The 18,144-nt window shown below is 38.5% G+C and overlaps 1 protein-coding gene across 1 annotated transcript in view; it reads right to left on the reverse strand.

Annotated features, from left to right (window-relative positions):
• The window catches only part of LVRN (laeverin), a 71,161-nt gene that overhangs the window by 13,225 nt on the left and 39,792 nt on the right, over positions 1–18,144 (reverse strand). Inside the window, exons 7-15 of the mRNA XM_018053720.1 lie at positions 12,497–12,640; positions 11,441–11,506; positions 11,282–11,347; positions 10,473–10,645; positions 8,822–8,898; positions 8,311–8,450; positions 6,028–6,083; positions 2,550–2,703; positions 972–1,066 (exon numbers count right to left, since the gene is read on the reverse strand). Of these exons, the coding sequence (XP_017909209.1) occupies positions 972–1,066; positions 2,550–2,703; positions 6,028–6,083; positions 8,311–8,450; positions 8,822–8,898; positions 10,473–10,645; positions 11,282–11,347; positions 11,441–11,506; positions 12,497–12,640 (971 nt within the window). The remainder of the gene's footprint in view (positions 1–971; positions 1,067–2,549; positions 2,704–6,027; positions 6,084–8,310; positions 8,451–8,821; positions 8,899–10,472; positions 10,646–11,281; positions 11,348–11,440; positions 11,507–12,496; positions 12,641–18,144) is intronic.

Here is an 18,144-nt window from a genome sequence, read left to right on the forward strand (position 1 = left end):
CCAGTGTAGGAGAGCCAAGGCCACAGCTGGTTAACAAAGGTGCTGCCTGGTTGGGCCTTTCTGCTCACCTATCCACTTGCCTATCCACTCTCCATTTCAGCTCCTCCCCCTGTCTTCCATCCATCTGGAAATCCAGCGCCATGTCCTTCTAGTCACACTCTCTAGGCTAAAATCTCTCCCCTTTTAGAAGGGAACTCGTGAGAGAGAATAATCACCTTTTGTACAGTTCGTATTTTTTGCTTGGTTTAACTGACTTCAGCCTGACATTGACTAGAGCTGTAGATGGAATTCCTGCACCGTTTATTGTTGATCACAAATCCCCTCTTCAAATCTGGAAGCCCAGCCTACCTTCTGTCACAGGGTCCTGCAGCCCTGTCTTGCCTTTCACCCCCTTCCCAGACTAGCATTATGGCTTACTCCCCCACCAAACCAATGTCATTCACAACACTTGCTCATGCTCACACACCGATGATTGATACAGGTCACTGTATGATGTTTGATGATTTGATCACTAGTCATCAACCTCCCTCATCATATTTGCATAATGTTAGAATTTCTGTTTGACACACATAATGGAACTTTTCCCTGTTTCATCAATAATACACAGAGCGGAATGTTTTCTTCTGTGGCCTTCCGATACCCTTCATTTGTACCAGCTCGTTTTGCTTAGCACAACTTTTCACCAAAAGTACAGCTTACTTAAGATTTCAACCTGGAGCATAATAGTTGAGAATATAAAGCTATAAACTCCTGTGTGTACACGTATGTGGTTTGCAGGTAGATTTAAGATCCCTAACTACTATTTCCCATTAAGATGTATGTAGCTCACCAATCTCAAAGCTACTATTCTCAAATTGCACACAAATCTCTCAGTGAATCGTTAACTATTAGGATCTTATTTTATGAATCTGGAAACCTGTCCATTAATAAGAATCATTTAGTTCAATTGTCACTGTTCAGAAAGTACATACAGAGCTAAATAGTCCTCCTGCAAGGCTGTCACATTTTCACGAATCATGGTTGAGTAAGTATTCCATATTGAGACAAGTCTCTTCAACAGATACTTCTATAAACAATAAAGAGAATATTAGTTAGTTCTGCTCACAACGCTCAGTTTGCAGTGCTTTTCCCTTGTCTGAAAAGACATTAACAGAGAGGTGACAGATATTTCTTCAGAAAGAAACTTCATTTGTTACTAAATGTTTAATTGATTTTTTTTAACATTTTAGGTTCACTTTCTTCATAAGAAAGCGTTATGTAAACAACATGATGTGTGTAAGCACAGTGCCTGGCACAGAGTAGGAGCTTAATCAGTATTAGCCAGTCTCACCGCTATCGCCCCAAAATTTCTAGTTGTCTTTAAAATAGAGGGAAAAAAAGGGAAAAAATATAAGACAAACGTTTTACCTTGAAACTTTCAAACTTTCATGCTTAGTGTGTATATATATATATATATATATATATATATATGAAAACAGGGAACACTGATTTATGCCTTGGACAAATGTAAACCCTGGATACAAAATAAGATTTCTTCAACTGAGCTATTGGCTGGTAAATAATAGCATTTTTACAGTCATATATTTACCAATACATCCCTCAGAACAGTATTATTCATTGAAATTCTTTAAAAACAAAAAAAATAAGTGTAAGCTTTTACTTCTTTACTCACCGGCCAAGATCAGATGTCTTCAGCGAGCCACCTCAACCCCACAGACGCCCCACAGACATCCTATTGGTCACTATGCCCACATTCAAGCACATTTACATCAGCACTTTAGACACTAGATAAAAGAAAGTCTGGAACTCCAAGGTGCTTGTGATTTTGCTCTCAGATGGCCCTGGAAACTCACCTGAAATCCTTACCTAACACACCTGCTGTTTTGCGTGTGGTCCCCAAATCTCCGAGGGGCTGCACCCAAGCTTAGGCTTTTCCTATGCTATCTATCTTATGATCACCAGATCGCTGTTAAAGACCTAATAACGGAAACTTCCCGTTTCATTGATGCTATTTTCCCCTTTTATAAGGACAAGCTGGAGCAGTCATTTCTTCATTCATTGACTCTAATTTCCACATCTCTCTTCCCAATATCAAAAGCAGCTTCAAAATACCTACTTTTCTAGAACATGGCTCTCTGGTTTCAAGGGCTGGCCCTATAAATCAGAGTATATAAATTGTGGATATAGAACTGTGAAAAGTCATTCTGTTTACCAACAATCTTTTAGGAAAACAGTTGTTAATAGACACTATCCTTTCTTTATATAAAAAAGAAAAGTATATCGCTTCCATCCACTTCTGGTTTCTTAAGACACACTGACACCTCAGCAAGAACACAGTACCTTCTCTCACATACATCTCCTAGGGCAGATTTATGACCAAGGTATTTTCTTTTAAGAATAAGCAACTATTCCTAAGAAAATGAATATATACAGAACTAACAGGCTCTTATTTGGGGAAAGACTAGTTTCACAGGTGCTACCTAAAATATGGAAGGAAGATGAAACGAAAGAATTATTTTTAAAAGCCATCTCACAAAGAATGAATTTACCTTTAACAATGGATATAGTTCATAGTTGTTCCCATCAGAAACAAGATCCCTGGTTACTAGGTTCATCAAAACTGCATGCCACACTATGATTTCATCTTCTTCAGCAAGGTACTTGGTTAGATCAAGCGCTGTTTCAATTTCGATATAATCGTTTCTGTTTGGTTTTTAAAAAAACAACAAAGATTCAAAAAAGCCTTTCTTTGCTAAATGATCTGCACACTTTCCGTGTCTGTTACACGATTCAGTGCCTGATTTCAAGAAGGTGTATGAAACCAAGAAGCTAGAGGGCAAAGGTCCCACCTCGTTGATACGGTGGAACCCAAGCAATGTTGACAGGCTCTCCACTTCAATTTGATAGATTCAAGGTCAATGAATACAATAAAGTAGCAAAGAAGAAAAATATAGGTATGTGATGGGAGGGACAGGGAAGGCTTTCTGGAGGAGGAACTTGAAAAAAGAATGAAGGAAGAATAGGACTGGAATAAGCAGAAAGATAGAGGAAGGCAGTTAGGACAAAGAGGAGGTTCATGGCAGACCAACTTAACCAAGGCAGGGAATTTCTTCGGTGTGTCCTGAGAGATGGGGACTAATAGGTAATCAAAAGTGTGGAGAGGGTTGACTATCAGGATAAAGAATTTACATTTGGTGGGAAGGTATTTAAACAATCAGGGTAACATCACGAAATTGATGCCTTAAAACTTTGTTTCAGTTTGTGCTGCAGAAGACAGAATAGAATTCTTAAAGGACTAACAGCTAGAAGCTAAGGTGACAGGCCAGGCAAAAGGTGATGCAAATTTGACTTAGCAAGGAAACAGTGAAGGTGATGAGTGAGGTGAGAATCCAAAAGACATTCCCCAGATCCCCAGAATGAATAGATAAGACACAGTGACTGGATGAGAGATGGAGAGAGACAGGAGGGTCAAGGATATCTCTAATGTTTCAAGTGGGGGAGATGGGAAGAATAGAAGTACCTTTGACAAAGAGAGATTGATAGTAGCAATTTAGAGGCCAATATAAAGTTCAGCGCTTTGGGTACTGAATTTAAATAACCTCAGGATGAACAGAAGACAGGAGAAGACAAGTAAATACATAGATTTAGAAGTCATCAACATATCCTTTACAAACATTTATTGAATACCTTATATCTGGTGGGCACTGTACATATGCATAATAAAATGACCACTGAAACCATAGAAGGCAAGAATTACTCAGAGGAAAGAGAGTAGAAAATAACATAAGCATGACTGGTCTTAAAGATGCTCAGGGCAGCTGGAAAAAGAAGTCAGGTACTGGAGGGGAACCACATTTGCACACTGCAGTCTCAGGAAGTCAAACAAGAGGTTTGCAGGAGGGTGTGGTTAACAACACTAAACTCATGGTGATCTCAGAGAAATGCTTCAGTGAAGCAGGGGGTGGGGAAATGTGCTCTACGTCAAGAGGGGAAGAGTAGAAAAAAAAGGAGGGATAAAATAGGCAGACATTCATTCAAGAAATACAACAGGCGAAGGAAAGAGAGAATACCCTGCATAATGTGTACTCCTTAACTTTACTGTCTAAAAATTTAAATTCTAAACATGCATTCATTTCCCTGGTTAGAAACTTGGCAGTAGAGTAAATCCACTATCAATGAAATCAATAATTCTGTAATACATTAGAATATAGGCTCATTAAAATTATACATACAGGCATTAGCTTTGGGTAACAAAAATCACTCAAAGTCCTAATTGATAGTCTATTTATTTCCAGAAACTCTTTATTTTGGATAAATCAGTTACTTTATTTCCTTAACTTTCAATATCTTAGAATGATATGAAAATATCTTTCATAATCTTCCTAAATTTATCCATTTGAACATTAACAGTCTTTACAAATCCAAGTCTGAACTCCGTGTATGTTACCTAAGTTTTCACTCTTGACTAGATTTTAAAATGATGATTCTTATACCTTTTGTAATAATCCTATAAATATTTAAACACTATTACTTTTTCCTATTTACATCATCTCTACTGCATCCTTCTAAAGGTTTTCCTTTAAGGGCTTCCCCCTCTTTTTTTTATCACGGAAAGGCATTTTATTTTATTTTAAATATAGCAGTATGTACATGTCAATCTCAAACTCCAGTCTATCCCTCCCTTCCCCTCAGGAGTTCCCTTTAAAACTTTAAATTTTCTTTGCTGCTCCTTTAAGAGCCTTTCAAAATTTCTCCATGATCAGTTTAAATCTTATTTTACCAAAGTTAATTTAATCAAAATACATGGGACTTTCATATAATTAACCACCAAATTTTGACTTGACAAAGAACATATATTCCTTCTTGTCAAATTGTTATAAAAAATATTGCGTCCTGTGGCTTTCATTTTTATTTGTAGTAGATGTTATTGCTCTTTCCTGATGATGACCTTTTTGAATTGTCTTTTTTTAAATTTTTTATTGCTGCAAAATACACATAACATAAAGTTTGTCTTCCTAACCATTTTAAAGTGTACAGTTCCCTGGTATTAAATACATTCATATGTATAACTGATTTACTTTGCTGCACAGCAGAAACTAACACTGTAAATCAACTGTTCTCCAATAAAAATTTTTTAAAAGTACATTCATAATGTCCAACTATCATCACTAGCCATCTAGAGAACTCTTCTCATCTTGTGAAACTGAACCTCTGCACCCCTTAAACAGTGTCTCCCCATGCCCCCCACCCTCCCGCCCCAGTCCTCGGCAATCACCGCTCTTTTTCTGTCTGAGATTCTCACCACTCTAAGTAGCTCATATAAATGGAAACATACAGTGTTTGTCTTTCTGTGACTGGTTTATTTCACATAACATAATGTCCTCAAGGTTCATCCATGTTGTTGCATATTCCATCAACTTTAAAAAAATTTTTAAACCTTTTCTTTTGTATTGACGTATAGCCAGTTAACAACGTTGTGATAGTTCCAGATGGACAGCAAAGGGATTCAGCCATACATATACATGTATCCTAGGTCCTCCAAACTCCATTCCATCCAGGCTGCCACATTACACTGATCAGAGTTCCATGTGCTATGCAGTAGGACCTTGTTGGTTACCTATTTTAAATACAGCAATGTGTCCGTGTGCGTGCCGAACGCCGTGTCTCTTCCCCTCATCCTTCCCCCTGGCAACCGTTAAGTTCCTTCTCTAGGTCGGTGAGTCTCTTTCTGTTTTGTAAGTAAGTTCATTTGTATCATTTCTTTTTAGATTCCACATGTAAGGGATGTAATATGATATTTCTTCTCAGTCTGACTTACTTCACTCAAAATTACACTCTCTAGGTCCATTCATGTTGTCCAGCAAATTTTATATCATAAAATTTCATAATAACCACAGAATTTGACCCTAATCTTTATAAGCTAAGGCTTGTATAAACTAAAGAGCCAGCTTCATAGGGATGAGGTTATTATTTTTGTAAATTTCTCAAGCTACACTGTTAAATGACGAGAGAAGAAAATATACTCACTTAGACAAGGAAAAGGCATCATCAACCAGCTGAAGTCTATGAATAACGGGAATAGCCTGCAGATGAGATCCAAAAACGCTCAGGAAAAGATGAGAACATTTTTAGTAGAAAAATAACTTTCCAAATAATAACAACATTTCAAGATCATTGCTGCTTACAAAGCACTTTCATGTGCATTATCTCATGTACAGAGAAATGATCATTCCTAAGGATAATTTCCATAATTTATTTATTATACATCTGCTTTTGATAAGCGATCCCTTTGGACATCAATCATATGGCTTCAATATGGCTGAGAGTTCTGCCAAAATACTCTGTGAAAAACAGCATATTAAAAAATAAAACAGGAAGCCAAGTTTAAAGGGCCTCTCCGAAACAAAAAGTATACATTAATTGTATCACAACGTCCAAATTGTTGTCAGGGGACTTTTTGGCATAGAAAGCCTTAAATAAATACTACTTAGCACTATTTTGGCACTGCTGAGGTGCTCTTTTCAGTGGTATCTCTCTTCTCAAGAGTTTAGTAATTCAACACAGCACCACCAACAGAGCCCTCTGAATCCTGAAAAGGAGTCAACTGCCAGCCTAGCTTCTCACGCTCCTGTTTGAGCTCCCCGGCACTGCGAGGCCACAGGACTGTCTCAGCTTGTGTCCCAAGGGTCCCCAAGTTTCCTACAGCATTCCTTCAACAGCAGCACCCCACCCCCCACCCCCGCCAAGTATATTCATATATGTGGTCTCAGAAGATTTATCTTCACAGCATCCCTCTGAGCATCTGAACAAGCCAAGCTTAATTCTTTCCTTGGCAGTAGTCACATATCTTTTCTGGCAGTAATAATAATACTTACATTTTCTAGATTAATATTAATAGTAGAAATGTTTTGTTTGCTCAGCAATTATGTTGTAGGAATAACTGATTTCAGTTTTTCAATAAGTAAAATCTACAAGGGCTTCAAGAAATCATTGCTATAATGGCATGACCTAGTGTTTCCACAGCTAAGACTGCCCTTAGAAATTTAAAAAATTTTAGCTACTCTGAAAAAGATTTTTGAATAAAGTATTACTACAGCTGGTTTTTGTACCTTCATTCAAAAGCCCAATGATAAATCTTTTAAAATTACTGATCATATTCTAAATGCCTGAATTGGGTTAGGCTTCTGTTAAACATCATACATACATCATCTTATTTAATCTTCACAACAAGCTTTTAACATTGGTCCATTATATCCATTATTATACAGACAAGCAATCCAAGGCATGAGTGGCTAAATAAGAGAACCAAGGTCACACATCTGGTAAATGATGCTCAAAAGTATGAACGCAAGTTGATCTGACCCAGAAGCCAAGCTCGGCCAGCTCTGTGCACGGCCTCTTTTGCCAGACTCACTGGGCGACTCACAGAAATTCTGATGACAGAGACACCTAAGATATCTTTTAGTTCAACACACTAGTTTTACAAATGGAGTCTAAATGAGCTGCCCCAGATTTCACAGCAGAGCCAACTCTACAGACTTCTAAGCCAGCATCCATCTCCACTAATGGAGATTTGGTTTAATTCAACCAAGTCAAGTCTGACTGAGAAGAGCTAGCCAATATTTTAATTTTTATATATTGTATAATAATTTAGTTATTTGATAATTTTAAGTGATATTGGATTATTATTGCTATCTTGTGAATTAAATTATCTCCTTGGCCAGAAGATGAAAATACAATTTTTAGAAAATTAACATTTTCTAGCATTTATGTACTGGCACCTATTATGGGCTTAGAAAGTTTTTTGTTTTGGCCACACCAGGTGGCACGGGGGAATCTTAGTCCCTGACCAGGGATTGAACCTGTGTCCCCTGCATTGGGAGTATAGTGTCTTAACCGCTGGACTACTGAGAAAGTCCCTAGACAATTCGTTTACTTACATTACCTCTAATTCTCATAAGGAATAAGAAAGATACGATATTATTCCCATTTTAAAGTGAAGAAATTGAAGCAGAACATTTAAGTAACTTGCCTAAGATCACAAAGTTAACAGTTAATTGGAAATTATTTTGATTTTCACTTAGAAAGGCAAAATTATTGTGGAAAAGTGAGAGAAATGTTCAAAAACACAATACATTCAACCAAAACCTCTTTTTTCTAAGAAAAAAAAAAAAAATCCAGCATGCCTTGGTATGAGGGGTGGCAGAAGGGTCAGGTTCCCACCAGTCAGGTTAATAAAAGCTCAGCCTATAAATTCTAGAGAGTACAGTATTAACGATAGTCAATAAAAGGTATAAAAATAAAACTTACCTTAGGATCTTTTTCAAGCTGTTGATTTAATTTCTTCCAACCTAATTCATCATAGTTAACTCTATAGTATCCAGTCATATTCAAATTTAATATCACCCAGTCATGATCAGAATCTGAAATTTGCATTTCAGGAAATACTTCTGCAAAGAAATACATGAACAGTTTGAACTGGTACATTTTAAAATATTTCACTACATGTTTTACTTTGCCCTCTTAATTCTAAACAGCAATCCAGTAAAACAAAAAGTAAAGATATTCCAAAATATGTATTGATCTTACCATATATTTTTTCACATACAATGTCTTTTGATTAGAAATGTTTCTTTAAAGCTCTATGTTCAACAAGAATGATATAATATTTTAGTTTTAAATAAGCTATTCAAAAGCTAGACATTTTAATATTTTATTCTCTGCTTTTATATATATGTGTGTGGGGGTGTATATATATACATATATACACACATATATTTGCATATATATGTGAAGGTATTTTTAAAAATTTGTTACTTACTGCTGCTTTTATCTAGCCAGACTAAAGACTGTGTAGTTCCATTCTTTATCCAAAGAACAGGTATAATCCATGTGTCACTTTTTGGGAAAAAAGTGGAAACTTCAGTTATTGTTCACACATAAGAATAAAAGCTTTGAGCCAATATTAAATAAGATGATAAAATAAAAGAACTCAAATTCTTCAGTCATTCTTTGTGGATATACAGGACTTTGCTCTTAGAATTATTCACTGTTGTTTTACAAGCCAGCTTTGGCTATTTATTTATTCTCTTGTGCCTCACAGATTTGCTTCTTCTTGCAACTCAGGGTAGCTTCTAAGGTTCTCCTGTATCTGAAACTTTCAAGGCCTGTTTATATTCAATTATAGCCATCTGGCCTTACTCAGGGGTCATTCAAATGCTGCAGACATACCCAAGCTATCTGCGCCAAGAAAACTGAATAATCATTTAAGAAGAAAAAGCATGACAAACATTTCAAAATGCTTTTCCACCTCAAGCTGTCTCCCAGTTTGAAAAGTGTTCAACAGCAATCAGCCAGATTATTCATATTCACTGAATGCTGGCACTCCTCCCGTGTTGGTGGATGTGACCTGGATGAAGTCACTGACCACGAGGGGGACATTAGTCATCTGAAGACACACATTACTCGGAATTTAGACAATATTTCCAATCTTGCTCAAGTGCTCGCACGTCTGGCTTCTCAGACTTTGAACTGAGAGTCTTTGTTCATATGATAGCTAAGGCCACCTCTTCTCAAAAGTCATGAAATATCACAGGGAGAAGGGACCTGCAGGTCTACTTCCTCCCCTGGAGTTTTAAAGAAAGAGTGGGACAACCTGAAACTTTTGGTGATGGTACATGAAAATAAATTACTCATTTGTGTTTATACTTAATACAATGTGATCTGAGAATCAAACCCTTTATCAAAAACAGTTGAAAACTACCTAATAAGTTAAGAAAGAAAAGGAAACGGAAGGAGAAAGTGATGAATGCTAAGCCACGGTATACTTACTATCTCATTTCACTTCTATAACAATCCACTGGGGTTTGTATTATTACATTTGCTTTATATATAAGGAAACTGAAACTCAGAGACTTTAAATAAGATTAAGGTTTGAATTTGGGATCTATAACTCTAACATTTTATGTATGGTTACAAAAGCACACATTCATGTGTGGGCATACATGCACAGAATTATTCCTCAAGGATATAGTCACCATTCAGTTCCATTTCTAGAGAAGGGAAGACGACCTGGCAACCATATCCCCTTTTCTCTTAATTAACATAAGGCCATTCAGATTCTATTTCACTGGCTTTCACACAGGATTCTGAGTAATTCATTACCTCTGTCTAAATGACAAAAAAGAATGCCTAGCACTCAAAGCTCTGGTTGTGGGTGTGGCCTTAAATCCCAGGGGAGGAACACTGCAAGAATCCCTAAGGCAGGTCTCTGGCCTTGCTCAGGACCTCAGGGCTCTGCCCCGTCCTAGCACACAGTGGCATCCGGCATGGAGCACCGCGTCACCATCCCCAAGTCATCTCATGGAGGGGTGTGTATCCAGTGGGAGTTACGCTTCCTCATCCATAGGCTGGTTTCCTTTTGATCAGAGCTCAACCCCAAGGAGGGTGAAGACAGGAGCAAATCTACCTACTTGTGGGTTAGAAGAGTCTGATTTTCAACCTTTCCGAGATAAAATGGCTCCTGTTTCATGACGCCCGTGGATACATTTAAGGTGATAACTGGAAAACCACTCTGGTGTGTCCACCTGTCCATGATGCTTTTTACTGTTGCTGGCAAAAGAATTTTACTCTGGTCATCTATGGCCTGTTTTTAAAAAAAAAAATCATCACAAAAGCAGTTATTTACCATCCAAATCTTTTGAGGTAGACAACTCCTAAAAGAAACTATCAATAATAGCAATTGTATTTCTCATTTATAGAGTAAAACCCAATGGGGAATTTCTGGACCAAATTTAATTCTGTTCATCTCTGTATATACGAGTGGCTCCTTAGCTCATCCTTTCACTCTTTCATTCAATCACAGAACACAATTTTCATGGATCTAATACATGCAGGCTCTATTCTGGGCACTGGAAACATAGTGTGTGTATGAGTAGTCGCTCAGTTGTGTTCAAAACGCTGTGGACTGTAGCCCACCAGGCTCCTCCATCCATGGGATCTTCCAGGTAAGAATACTAGAGTGGATGTCCATTTTCTTCTCCAGGGGACCTTCCCAACCCAGAGACTGAACCCAGGTCTCCTGCACTGCAAGCAGATTCTTTACCTTCTGAGCCACCAGGGAAGCCTGGGAATGCAGCGGCGAAAACTAAAGAAGTAACCTCTGACTTAAACGAGTGTCACAGACACGGGAAGGGGGTCTTCCTGTGGCATCAGCACACACACGTGGCCTCACGATCTTACAGCCCAACCCAGCAAACACACGGCAGAGAGTGAGAATTACCATTTGAAAATGTCTCCATAGATCATCTTGCTCAGCATTTGCGTAAGAAAAAGTCTCCAAATATGACTGTTAAAATAGAAAAGGTAAGGTTAAGATGAATAACCTGCCAAAGCAATTCATGTTTACTGTCTTTAGGTAACAACAATTTTGTAAACTCACCTTAAGTGCCCTGATAAATATTTTCTCACTCAAGAAACTAGAAAGCATCCGGGCCAGAGACGCTCCCTAAGACATAAGAAGTTGTCCATTATTTGAACAAAATTCAGTATCTAAATACTGACACATTCCATTTTGGCATGAAAGATTTTGGGCTGTGCTCCTCATCGTATCGTATACCTCAACTGAATGTCTGGGTTAACCCAAAATGTGCTAATAAAATTAACTGTCACTAATTAATAGATAAAAGATGAGAAAATGTCCTACGTATAAGAATTCAGGGTACAGAAAACCTTTTAAATCGAGATACTCACAAGACAGGTATAAATAAATAAATGTTGCCTGTTGTTCCAGTTCTACAAGGATCAGCAATTAGCCGCTGCGGTTGCCTGATGACAATGTCCCTGGGTGGTGTAGGGGGCGGGCAGGGGGGATTAGGATGGGGAAAACTAGGCAGCATTCTTTGTTTTGAATATACGAATGCCAAGATAGTTCAGATACATATCTAAAGAAAATTTTCAATGACCCGATTCTGGCATCCTTCCACACACAGAAAAGCACTGAACGTATTCACTTGGGATGTTCCTTGGGACTAGCAGTCCTCTTTTTATACCTGACTGGATGTTTTTCCCAGGAACAATACAAAACCAAACCTTCCGCTATATCCTGGCGCCTCCCTTATCTCTTTGCAACAGTTTCTCGGAATACTCTGAGAGGCGGTCTCCTGGGCTAGAGTCCTCAGTCAGGCTCCTGAATAACACAGCTTTTATGGTGTGTGCTTTTCTTTCAGGGAAACAGGAACAAATTTCCACCAGGCAGAGGAGTTCACCTTAAAAGTGTCCAGCTGTCTGTCAATATTAAAAAAGGTAGCTGGCATTGAGCACCTGTTATAGATTAACATTTACTAGATAAGAACTGATTTAACCACATTTTCTGAAATCCATCTAAGGTCTTTGTGCCAAAATTGTGTAGTAGCACATTAGTCTAGAACCCAAAGAACCCATCTTATGTAGCCTTCTGCAAGAGTGCAGCATGAATATAAATATGAAACTGCTTTACCTTGTTGTAAGTAAATAAGTCAAAGAGCTCATTTATTTCATTGGTTTCTGTGAAACTTTCCACATTCACGGAGACAGCTCTAGACACCAGGGCGTGATCTTCTCTGAGTGCACCATGTAAAATGTTAAAAAAGAAGATCTCATTCTAAAAGGAAAACATTGAGACACACTAACTTCTGAGGCATCACAGAAACAGGAAGTTCAATGTTCCTAAAATATTTTCAGAAACTATCATTGAAGAGGGGAAGAAATCAATAATTGAGAAGCAGCCCTTAAATGGCAATGCACTCCAGTCCTCCTGCTTGGAAAATCTCATGGATGGAGAAGCCTGGTAGGCTACAGTCCATGGGGTCGCAAAGAGTGGGACACGACTGAGCGACTTCACTTTCACTTTGGGCTACAATGTGCCAAATAAGTCAGGAGTCCTTGAATAACAAAACTCTATGATACTCTCCTTCCCATTTGTTTTCCTTTTTTATTTCAATTTGAAAAATCAATTACAAAAGTTAATGTGGTTTCCAAGACAGCCATCTATTGGATTGGCCAAGAAGTTTGTTTGACTTTTCCATAAGATGGAACAAACTTCTTGGCCAACCCAACACATTCCTTATGTAAGGAGGTCCCTGACCATCCAGACAGGTCCTCCAGGAACAGCATTTCTAGGTGGTTTTAATCCTCTAGAGTTTTATTGGTAACTTTATTAGTAATCCCTTAAAATGTATCAGTCTCTTATATGGACATTTATAAACCAAAAGCAATGCCAAATTTACAAATTCACAGTGATGATGATGTAGTAATATCAGTTATTAGAAATAAATCAAAATAAATCTACAAACTGGATGCTGTAATTTATAGCTCATGCATTAGGAACTTTTTTACTGTAAAAGTGTTAGTTGTTCTGTCATGTCTGACTCTTTGCAACCCCATGGAACTTCAGCCCGCCAGGCTCCTCTGTCCATGGAATTCTCCAGGCAAGAATACTGGAGTGAGCAGCCATCCCCTTCTCCAGGGGATCTTTGCTATCCAGGGATCAAACCCCAGTTTCCTGCACTGTAGGCAGATTCTTTACCCTCTGAGCCACCAGAGAAACTGGCAGTTATTTATATTTCAGTGAGGTCTAGAACTCTCCGAAAGATTCGATCTCTCTTAGACACATGAGAAGGGCCATTTCTTTCAGAAGGAAAGCTAGAAGGAAGACCAAAGAATTAAGAGGTGTGTGCAAAGACAGAGCCAAAGAAAGGGCAGTGGAGACACCACAGGGGTGGCAGAGGCATACCCTGGCGAGCACCTGGAAACCACGGGAAGTCTCAGCTCGCAGGGCATTCTCTCTGTGGTCACAGGTTGACTCCCTCACCCCTCGACAGTGTCAGATAAGCCTTCAAACTCTGCCCCACTGCCATCTGCCAATGTTTCAACCAATCCTCTCTAGTTAGCATATTATGTTTAGATTTATGAATACTTTGGTTACGTTATCATCAAACTGAGCTTTTCTCAAAATGAGAAAGCCTGTCATTTAGAGAAATGCAGGTCAAACTTTACTGTCCATAAGGATCCCCTGGGGATCTTGTCAAATTGTAGTCTAATTCAGTTGGTCTGTGCTGGGGTTGGGCTTTTTTTTTGGCAACACCTTGAGACATGCAGGATCTTAAAAGTTCCCCCGACCAGGGACGGAAACTCATGCCCGCTCCAGTGGAAGCGTGGACACTTAACCACTGGACCACCAGGAAGTCTGGGGTCTGTATTTCTACTCAATGAACAGGTGATGCTGATGTTGGTATATAGCTCAAGAACCACACTTTGCGTAGCAAAGATTTACAGGAGACATCTGCATAAAGTCCCACCTTACTCATTAAGTATAGGTTTTATTAATTTAACACGTAAGACCTCTTGAGAGTGTGCACTGTCAACCCCTGTGTTCATTTAAACCCAATGAAGAAAATAGCAAAAATAAAAAAAAAAACACCCGTAAGTACACATCCTGCAATAACTCCCATTAGAATGCTGTTAATCCAGCTCTTTCTAATCTTTTCCCCCATTTATTCATTCTTACAGTTGTAAAAAGTTTTCGTCTTGTTCATTCACTTACTATCACATTCATTTAGAAGTTTTGCTATCTTATCTTCATAACTATTCCTAATAATGGCTGCTGTATTATAAATGAAACAAATACAAATCGGAAAGAAATAACCCCAGACTTAATCATGATTCTCACAGGGAAGATACAACTTTTGCAAAAGCAAAACACTAAAATAAACAAATGCACAGCTGCATAATACCCCTTCAGGTTGATGGACTATAACTGACTTAGTCATTGCCCTACTGGGTAGGCGTTTAAGTTGTTTCCAGTTTTTTTTTTTTTTCTGTTATAGACAAAGTATTAATGAATACCTTTGTACACATAACCTTTTCCATAGTTTTCTTTCAGAATGGATTGTCTGTCTCTCTTGCGCCCGCCTAGCATAACGTTTATATAATCTTCTTGGTTTCTTCCCAATCACACAAGATAACTGTGATGAATGAGGCGAACACCTCTTACTCAACATTCCTCGGTTTTTCTACTCTGGGCCTTCCATAAGGTGATGCTCGTCCCAGTCTGTTCTGGTCTTGTGGAAGGGAAACTATACGTAAAAAGCAATATCAGCTTTTTAAAAAACACTATCTAGCTACTGCATATTATGATTGGATAAAGTGAATCCGTACACTTTCCATTTCTTTCTTCATGCGAGCTGTGAGATCCCAGAAAACAAACCTATTTCTATCAAATCTGTGATTATCCTAAGAAATGTAACAGTATTTATCATGAAATTTGTATGGACTATCACTGAAGTTGAAAGCACAGGGTCTGGAGTTGAGCTACCTGGGTCTGAATACTAGTGCAGCCTCTTAGGGTTTGTTTGACTCACAAAAGGCAACTAATTTCATCACTCAGAAATTCAGTTTCACCTCTGAAAATGGGATGAACACTGTCCTCACTGGATTATTATCAGGTCTAAATTAATTTACATAGAATTTTTAGCACTGCGACTGGCAAGTAGAATATGCTTAATAAGGGTTAACCACTACTGTAATTATATCATCATCATTAGTGCTTCAGAAGGGCGAATCAGATATTGTACCTAATACACTCTAAGCACATAATGAATGCTTAGTAAATGATGGCTGTCACAATAGTGCCCACTAAATACTCAATCTATTGAATGACTGCATGAAACTTTATCTTACAGGTGAGGAATGAATGCTCACACGTGTTCGACTACTTGCCTCAGCTTACAGTGATCATAAAAACATAGCGAGACCTGACTGGTTGCAAGGCCGCTATGTGCCCTTTCCCTTCATGAGATCTGCTGCTTCCTTAGACCAGTCAGAAGAGGGATACAGGAAAGTCAGGGAGTAGCAATGTTAAAGCTGGAGCTTCAGGGATCAAGAAACCAACTGGAATGTTCTGAATATTTGACCATGACCCATTCATCTTGTATGTTAATAACTTTCAGCTGAAAATAGACCAGAATTAGAAAAAATGGAAATCTGTTTCTGCATATGTTTCTGTGATGCTCTTTAATTAATTTCAATCTAACGACTGATTCAAAGGAAGCTAAAGTTCTGATTTCTGAAAGACCATTGAAACAAAGCCTTAAACTTTTCAAAAACAAAGCTCATGGCAATTTTTTCAAGCTCCAAGATCAGATACTCTTCTAGCAAGGGTTATGGTTCACTCAGCTCTACAAGTGATTGAGAAATGTACACTCAGAAAACAGTGATTACGAACCAATGATAAAAAAATATAAATAAATGGTATGAGACCATAATCTTACCATTTTAGCTTCAAAAACATTGGTGACATGTTTTCATCGATGTTTCCCAGAAATGATAATATCTTAGCCATTTTTGTTGCATTAAAAGTTGACTCATTGGCAAAGACTTTGATGCTGGGAGGGATTGGGGGCAGGAGGAGAAGGGGGTGACAGAGGATGAGATGGCTGGATGGCATCACTGACTCGATGGACATGAATCTGAGTGAACTCCGGGAGATGGTGATGGACAGGGAGGCCTGGCGTGCTGCGATTCATGGGGTCGCAAAGAGTCAGACACGACTGAGCAACTGAACTGAACTGAACTGATTGATATTTTTAGTACAGTCTATAAAGGACATAAGGGTGAATCTAATTGTTTCAAGGACTGGAATGTCTTTCCATATTGACTCTCAGCACAGGGGTGATTTGGGGTACAACCAAATGCTTTCAAAAATAGTTACAGAGAACACTAACCACGTGTAGATGCTGCTTTGTAAAAGAGAGAGATGAACAATGTTGTAGGTGTAGCATATATGGAAGGACTAAGAGTTACTATATACGCATATAGTTCACATAAATGAGAAGCGTCGCAATGAACACGCTCACACACACCGTAAGCCCCCTGAGAACGAGCACACTACCAGGTGTTTTCTCCCCAGGGTTAAAGGCACGGACTTTGCAGCTAGAGAAACCTGGGACTGAATCTCATCTCTGACCTTGAACGACTGTGAGATCTTGAACAACTTACCTAGTACTTATACCCTCAGTTTCCTCAATAGAAGGTAGAAAAAATAATAACTATACTCATAGGATTATTTTGAACATTGATTAAGATGATATATAAGAATCACACTACCAGGCAGTTAAGTCTCAAGTGCTCAGTGAATGGTATTAAATAATATTTTTGATTATCTATTAACATTTATTATCATCATTATCCTCATCTTCAGCCTAGACCCAGATCACTGGAATGTAGTCACAGTTTCGCCTCAACCAGGCAAATGACCTTGGGCAAGTCAATTAACCTTTCAGTACTTCATTCTGCAGATCTATATAATGACGTCTAGCCCAGGGGAGGAAGAGCAGAGGTACTGTAGAGTGGCTGGACTGTGTGATGGTGGGCATTTTATAGGATGTTCACAAAGGGCAGGAGGAAAATTCTTAAAGAGACGGAATACCAGACCATCTGACCTGCCTCTTGAGAAACCTGTATGCAGGTCAGGAAGCAACAGTTAGAACTGGACATGGAACAACAGACTGGGTCCAAATAGGAAAAGGAGTCTGTCAAGGCTGTATATTGTCACCTTGCTTATTTAACTTACATGCAGAGTACATCATGAGAAACACTGGGCTGGAAGAAGCACAAGCTGGAATCAAGATTGCTGGGAGAAACATCAATAACCTCAGATATGCAGATGACACCACCCTTATGGCAGAAAGTGAAGAAGAACTAAAGAGCCTCTTGATGAAAGTGAAACAGGAGAGTGAAAAAGTTGGCTTAAAGCTCAACATTCAGAAAACGAAGATCATGGCATACGGTCCCATCACTTCATGGCAAATAGATGGGGAAACAGTGTCAGACTTTATTTTTTGGGGCTCCAAAATCATTGCAGATATGATTGCAGCCATCAAATTAAAAGATGCTTACTCCTTGGAAGGAAAGTTATGACCAACCTAGACAGCATATTAAAAAGCAGAGACATTGCTTTGTCAACAAAGGTCTGTCTAGACAAGGCTATGGTTTTTCCAGTGGTCATGTATGGATGTGAGAATTGGACTATAAAGAAATCTGAGTGCTGAAGAATTGATGCTTTTGAACTGTGGTGTTGGAGAAGACTCTTGAGAGTCCCTTGGACGG

This window comes from Capra hircus, chromosome 10 (genome assembly GCF_001704415.2).
Source record: "Capra hircus breed San Clemente chromosome 10, ASM170441v1, whole genome shotgun sequence".
In the NCBI taxonomy this organism is placed as follows: Eukaryota; Metazoa; Chordata; class Mammalia; order Artiodactyla; family Bovidae; genus Capra; species Capra hircus.